At 38.1% G+C, this 20,643-nt stretch overlaps 1 protein-coding gene and 2 pseudogenes across 2 annotated transcripts in view; 1 reads left to right on the top strand and 2 right to left on the bottom strand.

Moving 5' to 3' along the window:
- Positions 1-808, bottom strand: part of MTF2 (metal response element binding transcription factor 2) — a 66,345-nt gene extending 65,537 nt beyond the window's left edge. For both annotated transcript variants that reach the window (XM_053920644.1, XM_053920645.2), the window contains exon 1: positions 561-808. In XM_053920644.1, coding sequence (XP_053776619.1) covers positions 561-565 — 5 coding nt within the window. In that variant the 5' untranslated portion in view covers positions 566-808. The remainder of the gene's footprint in view (positions 1-560) is intronic.
- Positions 809-10,921: 10,113 nt separating this feature from the next.
- LOC112309164 (CD2-associated protein pseudogene) lies at positions 10,922-12,065 on the bottom strand (annotated as a pseudogene).
- A 937-nt stretch (positions 12,066-13,002) lies between these two features.
- Positions 13,003-13,296, top strand: LOC112309053 (large ribosomal subunit protein eL37 pseudogene; annotated as a pseudogene).
- Positions 13,297-20,643: the final 7,347 nt, after the last annotated feature.

The following is a 20,643-nucleotide window of genomic DNA, read 5'->3' as shown; positions in this document are numbered from 1 at the left end:
GGTTTGCTTCCAGGCTCCACTTAGTGTTGCCCTTATCCTTGCACTCCATCCAGCCCTTTTACTGTACCCCCATACAATTTCACCACCCTCCCGTTCGAATCTCCTACTTCCCTTTGCGCCCCCTAAGGTCCCAGGCAGCCCCTTCACTTTGCACCCCACATCTCCCTCAGTCCCTATTTCCTATCGGCTCCTCCCCTCAGTTCCCCACCCCTTCAACACCAGGTTCATCCTGCCCCTCCAACCGTCTCCCGCCCCCAGGTTCCTTCCTGCCCCTCCAAACACTGTTTCCCCGTCTCAACGTTTCATCGAGTTCCTCCAACCGACTTCCCTAATGCCCAGCTACCTCCCTTAGTCTCTAGTTTCCCCGACACCTAACTGACTACTCCTTTTCATCCATTCTTTTCATTGTAAGCATAAATGCAAACCCACATACACATACTGCAGTTACAACCCCCACCTCGATCCTCCATCTTTCCCTTTTATACTTGTTTCCTTTCTTTGCCCCCCACCCCCAACAATCTCCTCCGGAAGAGCACGGTCCCCAGGCCAAGGTCTCTCACCTCATTCGGTCACTTCAGTGGTGCCAACAGCTTCATACAGGAAAAAACCAATCACGTCCCCGTGGGCGCTTCCCCTGCGAGTCCGAGCACTTACTGGACACCCGCCCCACCAGGCACCCCGCACATACACACGCACAAACCGAGGTCCTGAGGACGAGGGTTGGGGGCTAACAGTGAGTGTTCTTACACCAGCCTTAAACACAGCCCACTTCGCTACAGCCCTTCGCCATTTTGGTTTCCCGCGGACTGCTGGTGCATTCTGGGAGCGCAGAGCCACTCCAGTGCCGAATGGCAGCTCTCCAGGGCCTCGTGGAGGCGGGGACTGCGCAGTGAGCGCGGAAGAACACCTCGGTTCACGTCGCCAACCGAAGCTGAACAAAGAAGGACTCTTTAATGTTGCGGTGGGACTACGTCCTTCCGCCGCCGGTGCTAACACAATAGTGAGCGCTGCGTTGCTGACCGTCGCTTGTTTTCTGCGGTTTCTCCTCTAAAGTGTCGGGTGTCCACTGTACATAGTCTTCTCCTGGAGAACGGACATTGCTTGCTACATCTCGCCGTGCTGATTTCCTTTCCGTGGAGAAAACCTTAGATACAGTACCTTTCTTCTGACTTCACCCTGAGGCCTGCTGTTCGAATTTCCTTCATTGGGCAAAATACCCTGGAGGTTACAATTAAATTTTGTTCTGCGATTATTGCCCAGCCCTAAATTCCTTTTAATCAGGAGCTGCTTGTATAGAAGGTTTTCCGACGGTTTTTCCCTGACGATGAAAGGTTTTTCTGTTTATCTGCTTTGCAGTCCTTCCTAATTGTGGTGAAATCTGAGAATAATCCCGTGCAAAGTGGTTTATTTTAGGAACACAAACTTTCTGATGCTAGGGCTGACCTGCCCACCCACTGCTGCGGTCAGAAGTCCCAAGCGACAAAGTGAAAGTGCAAGTTTGTCTCTCTGACTTAGATACAACCCAGTTCCTATTAGCAGCCACGTGTGGTACCTTTGTTTATAAATGTGTCAAAATATTTTCAAAATATTTTATGTTTTTGTCTCATATTACATTACAGCGATAATTAATACCATGCTTTTTTTTTCCTCTCTCTGCAAAAATACCATTTGTAGCCTAAACTCACTTTGCTCATACTTCAACAGAGATTCCTTCAGCCTCTGATCTCTGAATTTGGCGAGTAAATATTCGTATTATGCACATTATTAAATATTTTAAGTACTTTAGTTACATCCTTCCACTCTTGCTTTTCCAGAATAATAGTCCTAATCAGATTTTAAGTCTGTTTTCTTACTACAGCCTTAACCTATTTGCTACCTTTCAATTTTCACTTTATCTGAATTTTATTGTAACATAATTTTTCATAAATTTGGCTTCAATTCCTTTCACATTTTTGGTAGGAGAATTTTGACTTTAAAAAAATATAGATGCAGTCAAAAAATAGATAAAGATATTACACAAACAACTTGGTTTGCTGTGCAACTAAGCCTAATCATAGAACACCAGGTTTGGAGAACATTTGGTCTAGGTTCTCCATGTTTCTCTCCACTTAAACATCTTCAGTGGTTCAGCACCTCAGAGACAGTCGTTTTAATTTCAGAAACACTGATAATTAGAAAATTCTCCCTGATATAGATGCACAATCTGCCTATAATTTCTGTTTACTATTACAATTTTGGCCTCTTTAGCCACACACAAGTGTTCTAATCCCTTAAACATTAGGGAAGTCAATGATCCCTATTTTTTAAAAAGCTTGTTTTTCTGTGTGAACATATGACTGCAAAAGTGCAATCCTCTAATTTAAGGAAACTAGGTGCTCAGGGAATCCAGGACACTGAGGGAGTCACAGTAATTAATACACAAAGAATCCCTGTTACTGTTGTCTTAGAAATCTCTAAGGAGCATGCAAAGGATTAGGACTTTAAGAAGGAACAAATGTTAAGTCCCTCAGAAGTATGAAGCAAAATAACTCCAGTCAGAGTACCCTGTTCCCTTTATTGTCGTTATTTATTTCTATGACAGTCATTAAGATTCACAAGAATTCTTCTTTTCCTCTCCTCCCTTGTACTCTCTTGCACCCTTGAAGTTAGGCATGGCCATGCAACTTGGTTTTATCAATAAAACGAGAGAGGAAGTGATACCACTTCCTAGGAAAATCTTTAAGAGGCAGAGGCACAGTCCCCTCCCCATAGCCGTGGTGATCTTGGAAGCATGTGTTGAGATAGAACATCTGTCACTTTCGGTCCCTAAGTGAAAATAAGCAGAGACTAGATTTGTGCAACCATCACCACGATCCAGCTTTAGAACATTTCCACCACCCCCAAAATAGCCACTATGCCCATTTTCAGTCAGTCCTGTCCCCACTAACAACCCCAAGTAACCTGTTTCTGTAGATTTGCCTTTTCTGGCCATTTCATATAAATTGACTCACATAATATATAGTCTTTTGTTCTGGCTTCTTTCACCCAATACAGTACTTTTGAGGTTCATCTGTGTTGTGCCGTGTGTCAGTTCTTTCCCTTATGTTGCTGAATAATATACTCTTATTGTATGACTGCACCCTATTTTGCTTATCCATTCATCAGTTGATACACATTTGGATTGTTTCCAATTTGGGGGACGTATAAATAATGCTGCTATGAACATTTACATACAAGTCTTTGTGTAGATATTTGGTTTTATTTTGCTTGTATAGATTTCTAGAAGTGGAATTGCTGCATTGTATGGTAAAGTTTATGATTAACTTTTTAAGATACTCCTGAACTGTTTTTCCAAAATGCAAGCAATGTTTGAAGATTCTGATTTGTCAACATCCTCACCAATTCTTATTGTTGCCTATCCCTTTTATTTTACTCATTCTAGTGAGAAGGAAGTGGTTTTTCATTGTGATTTCAATATATAGTTCCCTAATGGCTAATGATATTGAGCACTTTTTCATGTGCTTATTAACTCTCCTTAGATCTTCTTTGGTAAAACATATATTAAAATATTTTACCTGTTTATTTTAACTGGACTGTTTGTCTTATTACCAAGTTATAAGGGATCTTTATATATCCTGGAAACAAGTCCTTTATCAGACACATGATTTGCAAATATTTTCTCCCAGTCAATGTCTTTTCACTTTCTAAATGGTGTCTGTTGAAGCACAAAAATTTTTAATTTTGATGAAATACAATTTATTTTGTAATGCCATATGCTTTTGATCTTATACCTAAGAAGTATTGGCTTGACTCAAGATTAGAGATTTTCTATTATGTTTTCTTCTAGAAGTTTTATAGGTTTAGCTCTTACGTTTAAGTCTATGATCCATTTTGAGTTCATGGGTCTATATTCATCTTTTTGCCTGTGGATATTCAATTGGAGAAATATACTTTTGTTGTGTTAAGTCACTGCAGTTTGGAGTTGTCTGCCACCCAGCATATTAGTCTCTGACTGATACAATCTAGATATGCTGATATGTAACAGAACTCAGAAATAGTATTGAATTCTCTGCTGTAATCAGAAACAAAATTGAAAAATGGGAAAACTTGTTCAGAACATTCAAAACATTAGGAAATTCTCAAATTTTATCATTCAAGTCACAGGGAATAATACAAAATATTGTATTTATAAACCTACAAGCTCTCAACTATTAGCTATTACTCTCTTGTACAAAAGAGCTAGAAGACCTTTAATGTTCACTGTTCAGAGACAGAAATGCAAATAATCAGATAAGTCAGAGAGATCAAGAAAGACATTCTGTGTCCTTATAGAATTTGTTTTCATTGGTCTGAAAAGAGAAATAGATCTGAAACATCTAAAGAAATAGATCTGAAACATTTAAAGAATTGTTTCCATAATAATCAAAAGGATTTGTTAAAATTCCTTTCCTTTTTATTCAAAGCTTAAGAATCCATATATAACATGAATACTGCTTTTAAACCCAGTTATTTGTTGAAAAAGTATAGATAGTAAATTTGTACTCTTTGTATAATACACCTTAAAATATAGTGTGCCTGTTATTAATTTATTACCTATCACTTCCAAATCTACCCTTCATTACTTGCTTTGTGAAAATGGATATGGGCCATTTAATTCTTTTCCTTTCCCAGCTGGTAGACTGTTAAGTTTTGTCAGTGGAGAAACCATGTATTATAAAGTGTTTTTCTTCCCTGGTTCCAAAGTGCTCTCTCAGCAGCCTCCTTCAGTGTTCACAGCTTCCCCAGAGCTGGGATCCTGCAAGCACATGCACCTTCCTCAGGCTTGTCAAATCATCTCACTAGACCAACCCCAGAACAATTTGCACGTGCTCTATCAAGTGATATTTGTGCTGCCTTAGTAGTCAGAAATTTAAGGTGAGTTGTTGGGAACCACCCTGCCTGGTTTCAGAAGCTGTAAACCCCCATGGCTAAGGCTGAGTAAAGGACCTTGGGACCATAAACCACTAAGGAGACAAAGCTTATCTTCCCAGCAGGGGCTCCACCTCTGCCCCCTTTTACTTCACCCTGCTTGGCCCCAGGCAGATGACTGGTTAGCCAATGATGGGTAAGATTCCTCAAGGGAGGGATGACCTAAGACAGAAACGGTCATGAAGGGGCCCTCAGGGAAGGACTTGGGGGCTATAGAGAAAGGGGGTGATGGACCCTCACCCCAAGGCTTTGACATAGCCTCAGTCCTCATTCTGTCTGTGAGAAGTCTCCTAATCTCTTGGCTGCCTTACTTCCCCTGGCTGACTTAAGCCTGAAACAATGCTGGAGGGCGGTGCAGCCCTGGACAGGAACAGACAGTTCCCCAGGGCTATCAGGGCTAAGAAAGAATGCATAAAATCCTGTGAAACCTGCTTTGCTAAGAATGTCCTCAGTTTTCTGATAAGGGTCCAAGCATAAAATGAGTTTGTTTCCCAAAGTTTTAAGGCCCTTTAGCTAACTGACCCTGACTCAAAATAAGCCCTCATAGTTCTTTGAATGTTGTCTATTGTTTGATCCTTACTGCCTGACAATGATTGATGAGCTTTACCTGTATTCCTGTACAAACTGAACCCAGTAAAAGCCCACTGAGGAACAGGCCCCTGACCCTGATCAGCCACCTCTCTTCCCCAAGCAGATCATGTCTTGGTAGACTTATTCTCATCTGTGGTGGCCAGGGGGGCTCTGCAGGTGGTACCCCCCACCCCAGCCACAGTGAGTGAATGAAAAGTGTGTGTGCATGCAAAATTGACCACTCCACTAAAAATCAGAAGAGCTAGGTTCCAATTTTCATCTCCATATACTGTGCTTATGACACAAGCTTTTGAAGATTAAATCACCAAAATTCAATGGATGTGGGGAGGGAGGAAGGTAGGGGGAAAGAGAGAATGAAAACGAATTATCCAGCAGTAAGAAAGATAAACCTTCTCATTTGCTTCACATAGCTAATTTGTCCACTGAGCACTCAAAGATGTAGACAAGGTAAGAGAGGTAGAATAACAGAAGTAGGAGCCCTGGAGGACAGAGGACCTCAGTTGCTGGCCGACCTCTGTCTCCATTAACTGAGTGATCTTGGACAAGTTTCCTCAGTTCTCACAGTCTGAGCTTTGCAGGCTCCATGGGAAGGATAAGAATATCAACATTAAAGTTTTTTCGTACAGACTAAATGAAATGTGTAAAGGGCTTTATTTTTCTCTCACAGCAATTATCACACGTCTTATTCCCTCAAATCAACTGTAACCTCCCTGAAGGTAGGAGGGGATTACTCTTCTTTATATCCCTGCCTCTGGAAACACACCTGGACTGCAGAACAGCCCTAACATAATTAAATTTTAAAATGGAGATTTACTAACAATGTTAAATATGTTTTCTATATGTAAAGAGCTGTGCTGTATTCAGAACAGGATATGAGCATTAATACACCATATCCACAAAATGGGCTGGGGAGCCTCAGAGTCTGGAGACAGTGACATTATCAAGTAACTAAGATACAATACAAATGCACAGAGGTGTGAAAGGGTGTGATGTATCCCAGGAATGAGAGAAATATTTAGTAGAACCTAGGGTTGAGGATAAAAACAGGCACAGAAAAGTTGTGTGTAACTGTAAGGGGCCTCACATGAAAAGTGGTACAGTCAAGACATTTTTTTATTACAGAGGTCATGATGGCAACCTAAACAAGCCGTGGAAGGGCAGAAGCCCTTCCCCTGGTGTTGCCTGGAAACAGGGACTAGAAAGATATCAGAATTTTCCATATTTCTCGCTCTCTTTCTCTGTCTCCCCACCCCATCTCTCTCTTGTTTCTGCTGTCTCTGAATGGTGTTTTCATTCCCTCCTTTTGCATATGGCCTTTTCTATTTAGTAGGAAACATGGCTTTCAACAAAGTTACATTTTGCTCTAGGAACCAATAGTTAAGAAAAGGGAACTTTTCTCCTCTACCTCCTTCCCTCATCCACACTCCCCACCCTTAGAGTTGTAGCATAAATAAATAAATCCAGGGAAATATTCTGATGGGCTATGCTTGGGTTACTGCCCAACTTGGACCAGATGTTACAAGCAAGAAGATGAGGCATTATGTTCAACAATAATTGAATCAATGCCCAATCCTGTGGCCAAAGAAATGGAGTATTTTATTAGCTGCCACCATAAGAAGCACATAATTGGACTTGGAAAGAATGTGTTTTCCCAGAGAAAGGGGTTGCTGTTCTGGATTGCCAAAATATTTTGAATCCACTAACATGCAGTGAGGTTTGGACTTCTACCATCATCATCATCACCACATTCATTGAATGTTTGCCCTCTACCAAGCTGTGTGAAAGTACTTCATAAAGGTTACTTTCTTTAACCTTATGAAGAAATTATTCCTATGTTATGGATAGAGTGACTGATGTAAAGAGAAGACAAGCAAATCATGCAGAGTCACACAACAATAAGTGCATATTTCAATTCAATCTCTTTTGACTCCGGAAACTACCCTTTAACCACTGTCCTATATATAAATAGAAGAACCATCAGAGACTTTAAAATAAATCCATCCTTTAGAACTATCTCTCTCTTGTAGTGGTGTGGAAATTTAATTCAAGAGGGGGGAAAACTACAAATAAAGAGGCCACTGCAACTGTGCAAGTGAATAATGGGCAAAAGCCTGAACCAAGAAGAAAGAGACTCCAGAGACGGTTGGAAGGAGGTGTCAACAAACCTAGCAGTCACTGGAAGAAATAGATGAGTGAGTGAATTGATTTAAGGGTAACCGTTGAGGTTCGTGGCTTCAGTGAAATGAGAGATAATGCCTGTGTTTCTTCTTTTCTCTTCCCTTCTTTCTTCCCTTCTTCATTTTAACAAAGATTGGAGGTGGCTTGTGTGGAATTAACCAGGATAGAAAAAAGATGTTGGAACAATTTGAGTGAAAAACTAATCAAATAAGTTCTGAGCAAGTTGAGTTTAAGGTTCCCATGGAATATTAAAATGAGTATGTCTCAGGCAGCTGAAAATGCATCTGGAGCTCAAGGAAGGAGAGGGCTGGTATTGAGTGAAAAGCTACAGATCCAACCAAGCCTTGGTACTCCAATCCAGTTTGCCTCACTAGTGCTCTTCCCTGCCTCTCCCACGTCAGGCACAAGAGTTTGGCATAAACAGTAATTATACATGAAGCAGAATATATTTAATTACATAATCTTAAGTATCAAAACTTAATTTCACAAAATTTGCACGTGCACCTGGAGTAATTTAAGGATTGCTGACAAAAGAAGGTAGGAATAAATAAACAGGGTCAATTTATGGATCTTGTTTCACCATTGTCATCAGCTAATAATTAGTATAGTTAATGATTATCTCTATATGGTAAGTTTTTTTCTTCTTTCTGTTCCCCTCTTTTTCCTAATTCTTCTACCCTTGTAATAGATAAAAGGTTATTTAAAACTCATGCAGTGCAGTGATATAGGTTTCTGGTCCAGTGACGCATGAGAAAATTTAGATGATGTCAGGTAGAGGCATTTGAAAGCTTACAGGCTCGCAAAACACGGGCTCTTTGGGGGAGCTCTCCAGGGTACTGGACTGCTTTTCCTGAAATTCTCATCAATGAACTAGATCCTTGTGTCTGTCTTTTGACCTATTTGCCCTTGGTTTACCCTGCATTGTGCCCTTCTGATCAGCTGACTGTCTCAACTATGTCTTAACTGGCAACTTAGTTCTTTGGATTAATCCCCAACAGGCTTTAACTGTTAACTTTATGCTTATGCCTTCAAAATCTATAGAGCCAGTAATTTTTTTCCCACCCAAACTCATCCATTCCATTTCTATTACCATTAGTCCTTATTAACTTATTTAACAAATAATATTGAGTGTAGAAAAAATGTAAAATGTAAAATTTCCAGAAGATGACACAGAAGAAAATCTATATGACTTGGATTTGGCAATTAATTTTTAGATGCAACACCAAAGCCATGCTCTGTGACTTAAAAAATTGATAAATTGAACTTTATGAAAATTAATTTTGCTCTGTGAAAGACAGCGATAAGAGAATGAAAGGTAAGCCAAGGGATAAATATTTTCAAAACACACATCCAGTGAAGGACATATCCAAAATACACAAAGAAATCTTAAAGCTCAACAATAGGAAAACAACCAGCCTGATTAAAAATGGGCAAAAGACCTGAAGGGACACATCATCAAGGAAGATACACAATAGTAAATAAAGCATACCAAAGGGTGCTCAACATCCTGTCATTAAGGAATTGAAAATTGAAACAATGTGACACTACTACACACCTAATTACAATGGCTACAATCCAAAATACCGACAATACTAAAAGCTGGTGAAGGTATAGCACAACAAGAACTGTCATCATTGCTGGAGAATGATGCCCTTTGGAAGACAGTTCAGTATTTCTTAAAAAGCTACATATAGTTTTAACATATAATCCAGCAATTACACTCTTAGGTGTTTACCCAAACAAATATGTCCATATAAAAACTCTCATACGAATGTTTACATATGTTATATATGTTTGCAGCCAAACTAGAAGGATCCAACATGTCCTTCAATAGGTGAATGGACAGTTGCAGCAGGGTAGTTCAGTTGGTTGGAGCATTGTCCTGATACACCTAGGTTACATGTTCAATCCCCAATCAGGGCTCATACAAGAAGAAACCAATGAATGCATAAATAAGTAGAACAACAAATCAATGTTTCTCTCTCTCTCTCTCCCTCTCTTTCTCCATTCCTCTCTGTCTATAAAAATCAATAAGTAAAAATTAAAAATAGGCAAATGGGTAAACTGTGGTACATCTAGACAACGGCATATTATCCAATGATAAAAAGACATGAGGTATGAAGCGATGAAGACATGGAGGAAACTTAAATACATTCTGCTTTTTTTTTTAAGCTGGTGAAGAGTGTTTTGATTATGGGAAAGCTGTTTGTCAAACTTTTTAAAATGAGTTTTCAGCCCTGGCCAGGTGGCTCAGTTGGTTGGAGCATCATCTGTACACCAAAAGGTTGCAGGTTTAATCCTCAGTCAGGCACATCCCTAGGTTATGGATTTGATCCCAAGTTGGGGGGCACACAGGAGGCAACAATGGATGTTTCTCTCTCCCTCTCTCTCTGCAATCAATGAATACATTTTCAGGTGAGGATTAAAAAAAGTTAAAACTGTAAAGATTTTCCATATCTTATGCTCATATTTCTAGGTTGCATCTATAATCCAAAGAAGTTTTGCTTTTAAATTAATTGTTTAGTTTGTTTTTGAATTTTCAGTCCTTGAAAAAACATTAAACAAGTTATACTGTATCATGATTGAAAAGAAACAACAAAATAGAAATGGAAAGGGAGGCCATAAATATTAGTCAACAACCATGGTTGATAAATTTTGGGAATTCTAAGTCTATGTAACTAACTTAAATTGAACTCTTTAGTTTCAGTTAATTTCATGTAAGATATTTGGTCAAGTGAGTGGTGCTAATTTCTACCCAAATCTCTCATTCTTACTTTCCAGAGCTTTCACTTTGACTATGTAATAAACTCAATGTGAGTGGTGAGTATATTAGATTTCACAAAAAATGCCAAAATTATTGGGCTGAATTTTGTTTTAGAACACCAATGTGTTATTTGCTTCTTTTTAAAAAATTTAAAAATTTTATTTCAAGTAGGATTCTATTAAAAATAGTAAAAGTGTAACTATTTATGCTCAGTTTTCTTGTACTTTATTTGAATTAACTATGAATAAATACTACATCCTTACTAAATAAATGGTTTAACATTTTAATGAATGTAAGTTGGTGTCAGTTTGAGTAAAGTCTTAATTTCCTATGGATCTTAACAAAATACTTCCTCCCAGAAAACACCAAGCATTGCAAGGTAAATATTGAACACTTGTTAAATAACAATGTAAATAACTCAGTGTGGAGAGAGGTTTTTCTTTAGAATGACAACAAAAGAAAAGTGGAAAATTTTTTTCTAAAAGTGGAAAAATTAGCAACATCTTTTTCTTCAGATTTTACAGGAAAATACTTTTTCTGTGCAGATATCAGCTCAGGCTTTGGGGCTCAACACTTAAGAGGAGGTGGTGGTTTCTTTGGTTTTGGAAGGTCTGTACCCAGTTCATTCATTTGAACAGCAAAGTTGTCTGGGAATACTCCTGCTTTGTGATTAATTTTACTTTTCCACCAGCCAGCTTCTCCTGTCTCCTTGTTTATCAAATGTGTTAGCTCTCCCTCTTAAAATATTAGGTTCATCCTCATTAATACTGTCATAGGCAAATAACGTTCTATAGTATTCCTCAGCTTTAATTTTACTTTCCTTGTCTGTTTTTATTATCTCCATGCTCTGAGTTCTGGAACCTAGCAACTATTTGATTAAGGTCTTTTCTGTTTTATTTTGTTTTGTTTCCCTCTTCTGTTTCACTGGATATTCTTGTCCTAAGCTTCACAGAGCCTTCTTTAAAAATATCTCCAGATCCATTTCCTTGAGTTTTCTTTGGCTGTGTAATCGATCCAGGTGCAGTTTCATTCCCATTCCCCAGAGAGGGAGAAGATAAGGTAGGCCCAGTCCAAACAACTGAATCCTCCTGGGCTTCATGAGTTAAACCATCATCTGTTACCTCTAATTCTTTCACAAAATAGGAGAGAAACAGTCCCAACTTGTTGTTCAGGGTTCCATTCCACCTGTTCATAAATATCAATAACACCTCCCACTTTCAGCTCCAGTTCATCATCAGTCTGTGGAATGTACTCAAAGAGAACTTTACACGGACACTTCTTAGTCTTCCTAATGTTTTTAGTTTGTGGATATGGCTGAATTCCTCCAGCTGTGCATCTATAGGTGCTTATTCATTGTACAAGACTTGCTATATTCCCATGCCTTTCCCGTTTGATGGGAAAACTGTCATCCATGGATTCTGTCTCTGTCAGAATTATGAGGAAACATTCTTCTTCTCCCATTTAGTTCTCCTTCTAGCCATTCTTCCTCCTGTAGGTTTTTCACATTCCTGATCATTTCCCTGACTCAAATAGTTAATTCATTATCACCAGCATCATAGTCAAACTCCACAATATAGTGAACCATATATAGTCACAAATGCAGTCTCCCCTGAGGCATGAAACCTGAGCCTGGTATTGACTTCTGTTTGAATCAACTACAGTGTACAGTGTCAAAACAACACACTGGAACAAATAGCTCTCAGGGTAAAAACTATCCATGTACAGATGGTGACCAGAGTGGTTGATTAAACTCTAGATGTATAAATACCATAAGTACATATTCAGAGTTGTGGATGGAATAAGGATTCCCACAGTATTAACCTACTTTCAACAAGCCATGCAAATAAAGGAAGTGAAACATAATCTGTTCTATACATTGTTCACAATCTCAATTGCTGTAACATGAGAAATGGTTTCTTAAAGGGTAGAAACCCTCAATTGCTTTTAGATCACAAAAGTCCATCAGTTTACAGCTGGAGGCTTCTATCCATTTGGAATATTTGGTACTATAACAGACAATAGTCTTACTGTTTAAGTTGATAGATTTTGTATCCTTGGAACTGAAGTGCTTTTAAGCCAGGATATGACTTTTTGTTTGGCCTTAATTTTCCTTTTGTTTCTAAAGACTCCTGTAAAGGGTTCTTTTGTTAACATATATTTTCATTGTGATATAACAGATATTTCCTCTGTATTTTTGCAAAAGCAAAAAAAAATTGTACAACTCAATACTTGTCTCTAACAAATAAATTGTTTCCAATTAAAAAGTATTGGTGTTATTTCTAGAGAAATATAAAAAGTGTAAAGCATAAAATAAAATTACACATAATCCATGGATAGGTAAATACCAATAATATTTTGGTGTCCATATTCCCATAAAAACCACTTGTTTTTTAAGGTTTCAAATAGATCCGTAAACCACTTCTTCTAAAAAGAAGATAGAAATGTGACATCCATGGTTCATACTGAAACTGGAAATAGAAAATACTAGAAGTGTGCCCTTTGGTATCGGCGGCAGAAACGAGATGACGAAAGGGACGTCATCATTTGGCAAGCACCGCAACAAGACGCACACGCTGTGCCGCCGTTAAGGCTGGAAGGCCCGCCACCTGCAGAAGTCCACGGGGGGCAAGTGCGGCTACCCCGCCCAGCAGAAGAGGAGGTGTAACTGGAGTGCCAAGTCTAACCAACGAAGAACTACGGGGACTGGTCGCACGAGGCGCCTGAAAATCGTGTACTGCAGATTCAGGCATGGATTCTGTGAAGGAACAACGCCTAAACCCAAGAGGGCAGCTGTTGCAGCGTCCAGTTCATCTTAAGGATTTCGCTGATTAGTCCCACAGTAAATGTTCTGGTGTCCAAAAATACATACATACATACATACATACTAGAAGTGTGACTAGATGTATATGTGAACTTTTTATTTTCTTGTGCCCATTTTGGAGACTAATGTTAAATTAGCTCCATGAAACCACAATTGAAGACATCCTCAAGAAAAGTTACTTGATTTCAAAAAAATTTTAATATGACTATAAAATATTACCATAAAGAACAATAGATGAATAAACTCTTCAAGATGTTTCTCTAAAGTGAGGAAGAATTTCGAGAAGGACAATAAAAGAAAAAATAGAATTGTACAACCCAAAGAGTGAACCCTAATGTAACTATGGACTTCAGTAAATAATAATGTATCAATGTTGGCTTATCAATTTCAACACATGTGCCACACCAATGTGTGACACTAATAGGGGAAACTGAGGTGGGGTGAGAGTATACAGGAACTCTTTGTACTCAATTTTTCTATAAACCTTAAACTGCTCTAAAAAATAAAATCCATTAATTTTTTAAAAATAATATGAATCTTCACATCTCAATACTTTTCTTGATGGATTTTTCATCTACATGATTACTGATTCCTCTTTCTTTGCTGAGCCCTTAAATAAAAACCAGGACACCGCTTCCTCAATTCTTTTCCTTTTCATTTTCTAGTTGACTCTTCCTAAACTAGTTCATCCCTTCCATGCCTTCAACTGTTACGTAATATCTATCATTATTTCCTCCACTTCTCCCACTAAAAATACCCACTCTCCCTGTGTTCCTGCCTTGGCTCTATGTCTGCTGTTTTCTACTCCACTTCCACTTACTGTTTTGGGCATATCAGATGTGTGATGTTTTTACTTACTGCTCTTTTTTCCTGCTCTTCCCTCTGCCTAGGCCCTCCTTCTCATCTTTCTGTATATTATTCTTCCTTTAAGACCTGAAGCAAATGTCACTAGTTTTGTGAAGTTACCCCTGACTCAACCTTCACATTAATTTAGCATTTGCTTATAATCACAACTGGGGCTTTAAAAAGGGGGGAAAAGAAACCACCACATAGTCTGGTTTATATTCTCATTAGTTGTAAGTTTTGCTTATTTCTTTCACTAATCTGTGACTTCCTGGGAGGTAGGAAATAAGTATTACTCAACTTTGCATTACTCTGTTACCAAGGATGTACTAGGAGCATAGAAGATAGTAAGTGCTTTAATTTAAAATCATCAGGCTTTGAGCAAACTCTCAATATACTGCTTTTCACAAGATACTTATCAAACTCAGTGGAAACATTGATGGCATTGTTTGTCTGCAAGAAATATTTCTGAAATACTAGATTTTACAGTTTAATGCTAATAGTCTATGAGTGTTGAAAGTAATGTATTTCCTGCTAAGTTATCAAGAAGCATCCAGTTTAAAATATGATACACATTTATAAAATACAGCATCTCAGCTGGCATGCGAGTCACAGTGTTAGGTGAGAAATCAAATATTCACAAAGAACATGAAAGAGGGATATCATACGAGTTTGTTTTGTTTTCCAAGAATAAGACTCTCATCACCCCCTGAGTTCCTGCTCAATAACAAACACACAGATAGAACTGAGTATGCTGTAGCAGTGATTAGCCAAGTATACGTATTAATTTAGACTAGAAGAATATAAGCATTTTAACTGTCAGAGTTAATTAGCATATTTGGAAGTGGAGATGGAAAATGCGATAACATAGAGTACCAAACCCATTACATAAAATGCAAATAAGTATAAATAGAGGAGGGCTGGGCAGGACTTCAAGATCAGCACTGGATGCAGACATGGGAATACAGAACATGATCAGGAGCTAACACAAATGCTTCCCTCTTCCTTCTTCCTTCCTGGAATAAAAGTTAATTTAGTGTTTATTATGTAGCAGGCCCTGAGCTAGACATATAGAAATTAAAAAGCCTTTATGAATCTTACCCTCATACTTTAAGTGAAGAAAAAAGTAAATAAACAAAGTAATACAAATTAAATGCTATAATAGAATAAAAGTTCTGTGAGGCAGAAAAGCCCTTAAGGTTGCACAGGAAAAGAGCTGGAGGAAAGTGAAATTAGTGTGTGGGGGGGGTCGGGGGGGTCGGGAGGGGTTCTACTTCCAATGACATAAAAATGTGAGATGATGGATGACATCCAAGGACTACACTTCTAAAAGAGCAGTGTGGAGTGAAAAGTGACTAGGCCAGTCCTACCGGAACAAGGAGTTTGTGTTGGGAATAGAAGTATATAAGTTTAAAACTATAGGCAGGCAAAGGAAAGTTTATGCCTTAAAAGCAAGGGCCTAAGAAAATTAAAACTTCTCATTAGTCTGTTACAGTTGTGAAGAGGGGCATATGCCTGGAGGTTCTTTCATCCTCCAGTCTACCACTAGAGTTTGGTAGCTGAGGTCTACATAGGGAACATCAAGGAATAACAAAAAGTGTGAGAATCTCCAGAATCTTCCAGTGTAGACTCAAATCAGATAAATGCCTCAAGTTTCTTTCTTCCTCTCCTAACCCTATTCTGGTTGGCTTCCAAATGGAAGTAATCTGAAAACTAAAGGAGGCTCAGTACTCATCTGTATAGATAGTGAATTAAAGACAATTTTCTTTCCAGTTCTTGATGGCAGAACCATGTGTTCATTTTAGTGTAACAACTTTAAATATATTATTCTCCAGTAGAAGAATTACTACAGATAATAAATGAAATTGGTAAAACACCAGGTCATAAAATTAGCACACCAAAATCACTAGCACTTTTGTATATAGACAAAACCACTTAGAAGCTATAATAGAAGATCCCTTTATAAAGGAGTAATTTAAAAAAGAAAATACCTAAAAGTGAACAAGAAATGCCCAAAACTTATATAAGCCATAAAATACTATTGAAAGATACAGAAATAAAATTAAACAAATAGAAAGATATATCATGTTTTCAGATACAAAAACTCATTATCATAAAAATGTCAATTCTCTCTGTTATTGAATAAATTTAATTCAACCCCAATAAAAATATCTTAGTTTTTTTAAAAGCTGGAACTAGACATTGATTATAATGTTTATTTGGAAGAACAAGAATAATTTGAAAAATCTCAAAAAGAGAAGCAATGAGAGATGGGGCTAGCCATACCGGATAACTGAACATTTTACAAAGCTTCCATCATTAAAACCAAATAGTACTGGCACATGAATAAGCACATGGACCAAGAAAATAAAATAGAAAGTCAAGAAATAAACACTGATGTATAAGAAAATACAGTAATTGATAAAGACAGCACTATGAATTAGTGGGTAAAATGTGGCTTTTTAAATAAACAATGGTGGAATAAGTGGGTAATCATATGGAAAAAGATACAATCAAACTCATTTCTTGTAACTTATACTGGAATAAATCCTAATGGGATTAGAGTCTTTAATGTAAAAAGAAGAAATTAGTGAATTTCTCTACAACTTAGGAATAAAGAAGACTTTCCTCCCCAGAAGCAAAAAGGAAGACTATTTTGATTTCATAAAAAGTTTAAATTACATGATAAAAAACAGAATGAGAAAAAGGAAAAGAAAAATTCCAAACTGGGAAAAATTCTGCATCATCTGTTATAGAGAAAGGATTAACATCCCTAGTATATAAAAAGTTTCTAAAGTATAAAAGACAAAAATATCCCATGGAAAAACTGAATTGAGATATAGACAGAAGTTCACACACACACAAAACAGCAAAAATCTCACCATGTGAAAAGAGATTGCACATATCTCCCTCATAGGAAGAACGATGCAAGTCAAAACTACAGTGAGCCCTGGCCGAAGGCCTCAGTTGGTTGGAGCATTGTCCCATACACCAAAGAGGTGCATAGTTGATCTCCGGTCAGGGCATGTACAGGAGGCAACCAATTGATGCTTCTCTCTCATATCAATCTCTCTCTCTCTTTCTCTCCCCCCTCCCTCCTTTCCCCAAATCAATTAACATGTCCTCAGGTGAAGATTTAAAAAAATTACAAGTGAGATTTGAATTCTCACCAGTCATTTCTGATGATTGGTGAGAATTCAAAAGTTTGACAACACTCTTTCAGTGAGGGTGTTGGGAAGTGTACACTTCCCTATATTGCTTGTAGGAGTGCAAAATGCGCACGTGTTAATGGCAGGGAAACTGGCAATATCTGGCAAAATTACATGTATATTCCACTCAGAAATCCCACTTCTAGGATTCGTCCCAAACATACAGACAAAAATAAGAAAAAATGTTTGCATGAAGCTATTCATAACTACATTCTTCATATTATCAAAAGACTGGAAGGAACAATAGTCCATCAATAGGGAAGTAGTTGAATAAGTTGTGTTACATGTATGAACTGCAGAACTACAAAGCTGTAGAGAGAAATGAGAAACATCTGTATGTATTAGAATGGCATGATCACCAGGATATTCTGTGAAGAGAAAGAAGCGGGATGGAGAAAAGTGTTTTGGCAGACTACCATTTACCTAAGCAGGAATAGAAAGAATGAATGCATATACATTTGCCTATATACTTTTAAAAAATGGAATGATAAATCACACAATTTTTTAAATGGTTACCTGTGGGAGAAAGGAGTGGGGCAGAGGAAAGAGGGGTAAAAAATGTATTCAATTATTCCTTGCTTTTTTTAGTTTAGACTCTGGAACTATGTAAATATTTAATATAATTATACAGCAAAATGAAAAATTTTAAATCTCTAAAAATTGAAAGCAAAATGAAACAGATTTATTCACATATTCGGTTGGTGGCATATTCACACAGACAGGAACTATTCCAAGTGATTTTAAAATACAGGAATTTGAACGTACATTCTTACTGGTATATAAGGAAAAAAGAATTGAAAAAAAAGAAATTCAAAAATAAAAAACATTTCCTGTGTTCACATTGTTGATAGAGCTGCTGGTGTTATCCTGAAATTATTGTGAGTGTACTGTGGGTTAAAGCCAACCAGCAATGACATTGGCATGAGTGAGAACTAGGGTTTTTGCCGTGGGGGAAAGGAGACATGAATGTAAATTCACAATGCTGAATTTGAATTGGCAATGTCAGTGTGTACTCACAATGTATTTTTTTCTTTAAGTCTGTGTTTCCTATCTCTACCCTCTGAAGTGATCTGTAAACAATGACAAACCAAAAGTAGTGAGCAACTGTAGTGCCCAGTTTACAGCACTTCCCACTAAAAGAAGTCCTAGAAGAAATGGCTGATTCCATCTAAGGCAGAAAATATAAAAGAAAAGCTTGGAATGTTTTGTAATGCCAGAAATTAAGAAAGCATCAAAGATCACTGGGGTCATGTCAAAAGAACTCAGAAGCTAACTGGCCAAATTGGAATAGTTTGTTTTAATGAGTTATTAATAAAGGAATTAATTACAATGAGTTGAAAAACACACTTTATTTAAACCCATGAATTCATAATGATGAGAAAAAAACTAGTTATTCACATTTAGAGAATACTGGGGTACCAACACTTCATTCTGAAAACGAATATGTAAGAATCAAACATTTATTCTGCCTTCCCTATATGAACTCTACCAAATAGTTTCTGAAAGAAAACGTCTCATAATAAAAAAGAAGAAAGACTGATAGAATGTCATCATTTTACATTCATTATGAATTAATGGTTGTAGACCTTGATCATCAGTGACTGCTCACATACAAAAAGAGAGATAACTAAACATTGTGTGTCTTTTGATGTAAGTGCCTAACACCGCATATTGTTGGGAACGTCCTGCCTGGTTTCAGAAGCTGTAAACCCCCACGGCTAAGGTTGAGTAAAGGACCTCGGGACCATAAACCACTAAGGAGACAAAGCTTATCTTCCCAGCAGGGGCTCCACCTCTGCCCCCTTTTACTTCACCCTGCTTGGCCCCAGGCAGATGACTGGTTAGCCAATGATGGGTAAGATTCCTCAAGGGAGGGATGACCTAAGACAGAAACGGTCATGAAGGGGCCCTCAGGGAAGGACTTGGGGGCTATAGAAAAAGGGGGTGATGGACCCTCACCCCAAGGCTTTGACATAGCCTCAGTCCTCATTCTGTCTGCAAGAAGTCTCCTAATCTCTTGGCTGCCTTACTTCCCCTGCCTGACTTAAGCCTGAAACAATGCTGGAGGGTGGTGCAGCCCTGGGCAGGAACAGTCAGGTCCCCAGGGCTATCAGGCCTAGGAAAGAATGCATAAAATCCTGTTACACCTGCTTTGCTAAGAATGTCCTCAGTTTTCTGATAAGGGTCCAAGCATAAAATGAGTTTGTTTCCCAAAGCTTTATAGCCCTTTAGCTAACTGACCCTGACTCAGAATAAGCCCTCAGAATTCTTTGAATGTTGTCTATTGTTTGATCCTTACTGCCTGACAATGATTGATGAGCTTTACCTGTATTCCTGTGCAAACTGAACCCAGTAAAAGCCCACTGACGAGCAGGCTCCTGGCCCTTCTCCTCTGAGAAACTGGCCACCTCTCCTCCCCAAGCAGATCATGTCTTGGTAGACTTATTCTCATCCGTAGCAGACGAGGGGGCGTGGGGCTCTTCAGGCAGGGGCCCCTCACAGCATAAGAAGTAGTCTTTTAAAAAAAATTTAAAAACCAAGCCTAAATTTAATCAAGCATAACTTAAAACTAAACTACCAATTTACAGGAAATACAGAGGGCAAAATCGTATATTAAACAATACCATGGGGATAACTAAGCAAAATTCAGACTGTGGAAAACGTAGGACAAAAACATGGGTCCTCCAACAAATAAATGTCCAGTTGAGAGAGAGGGAGGAAACCTTTAGATTAAAAAAGACTTAAGGGACAATAGCAACCAATGGCAATATATGAATTTTTTTTGGATCCTGATTCAAATACCGTAAAAAACAAACTTTGTGAGATAATCAAGGATATTTGAATACTAAATATTTGATGGTATTAAGAAATTGTTAATTTTTTCATGTAATGATAATTTTGTAATTATGTTTTTGTAAAAGTCCATATCTTTTAGAAGTACACATTGAAATACTTACAGATTAAACCATATGAAGTCTGGAATTTACTCCTGTGAAATGATAAGATCGAAACTAAGACAAGGACTCCTTTCAAAATGTTTGGATGAACAAGGTCCCTCTCCCCAGGGAAATATGTCATACTTTAAAGAAAACTTGGTAACAGTTCAGGCCAAGATGGAGGTGTAGGTAGAAACCCTTCGCTTCCTTGCACAACCAAAAGGAGGATAACAACCAATCTAAAATCAATAAACAACCAGCAGTGCCAGGAAATCAAACTGCATGGAGCTCTGACAACCATGGAATTAAAGAAGCAGTCAAACAGAACACCCAGACCGCTAAGGCGGTGGACAG

The sequence above is a fragment of the Desmodus rotundus genome, chromosome 3 (assembly GCF_022682495.2).
Source record: "Desmodus rotundus isolate HL8 chromosome 3, HLdesRot8A.1, whole genome shotgun sequence".
NCBI lineage: Eukaryota > Metazoa > Chordata > Mammalia > Chiroptera > Phyllostomidae > Desmodus > Desmodus rotundus.
This window is presented reverse-complemented; position numbering and strand designations above follow the sequence as displayed.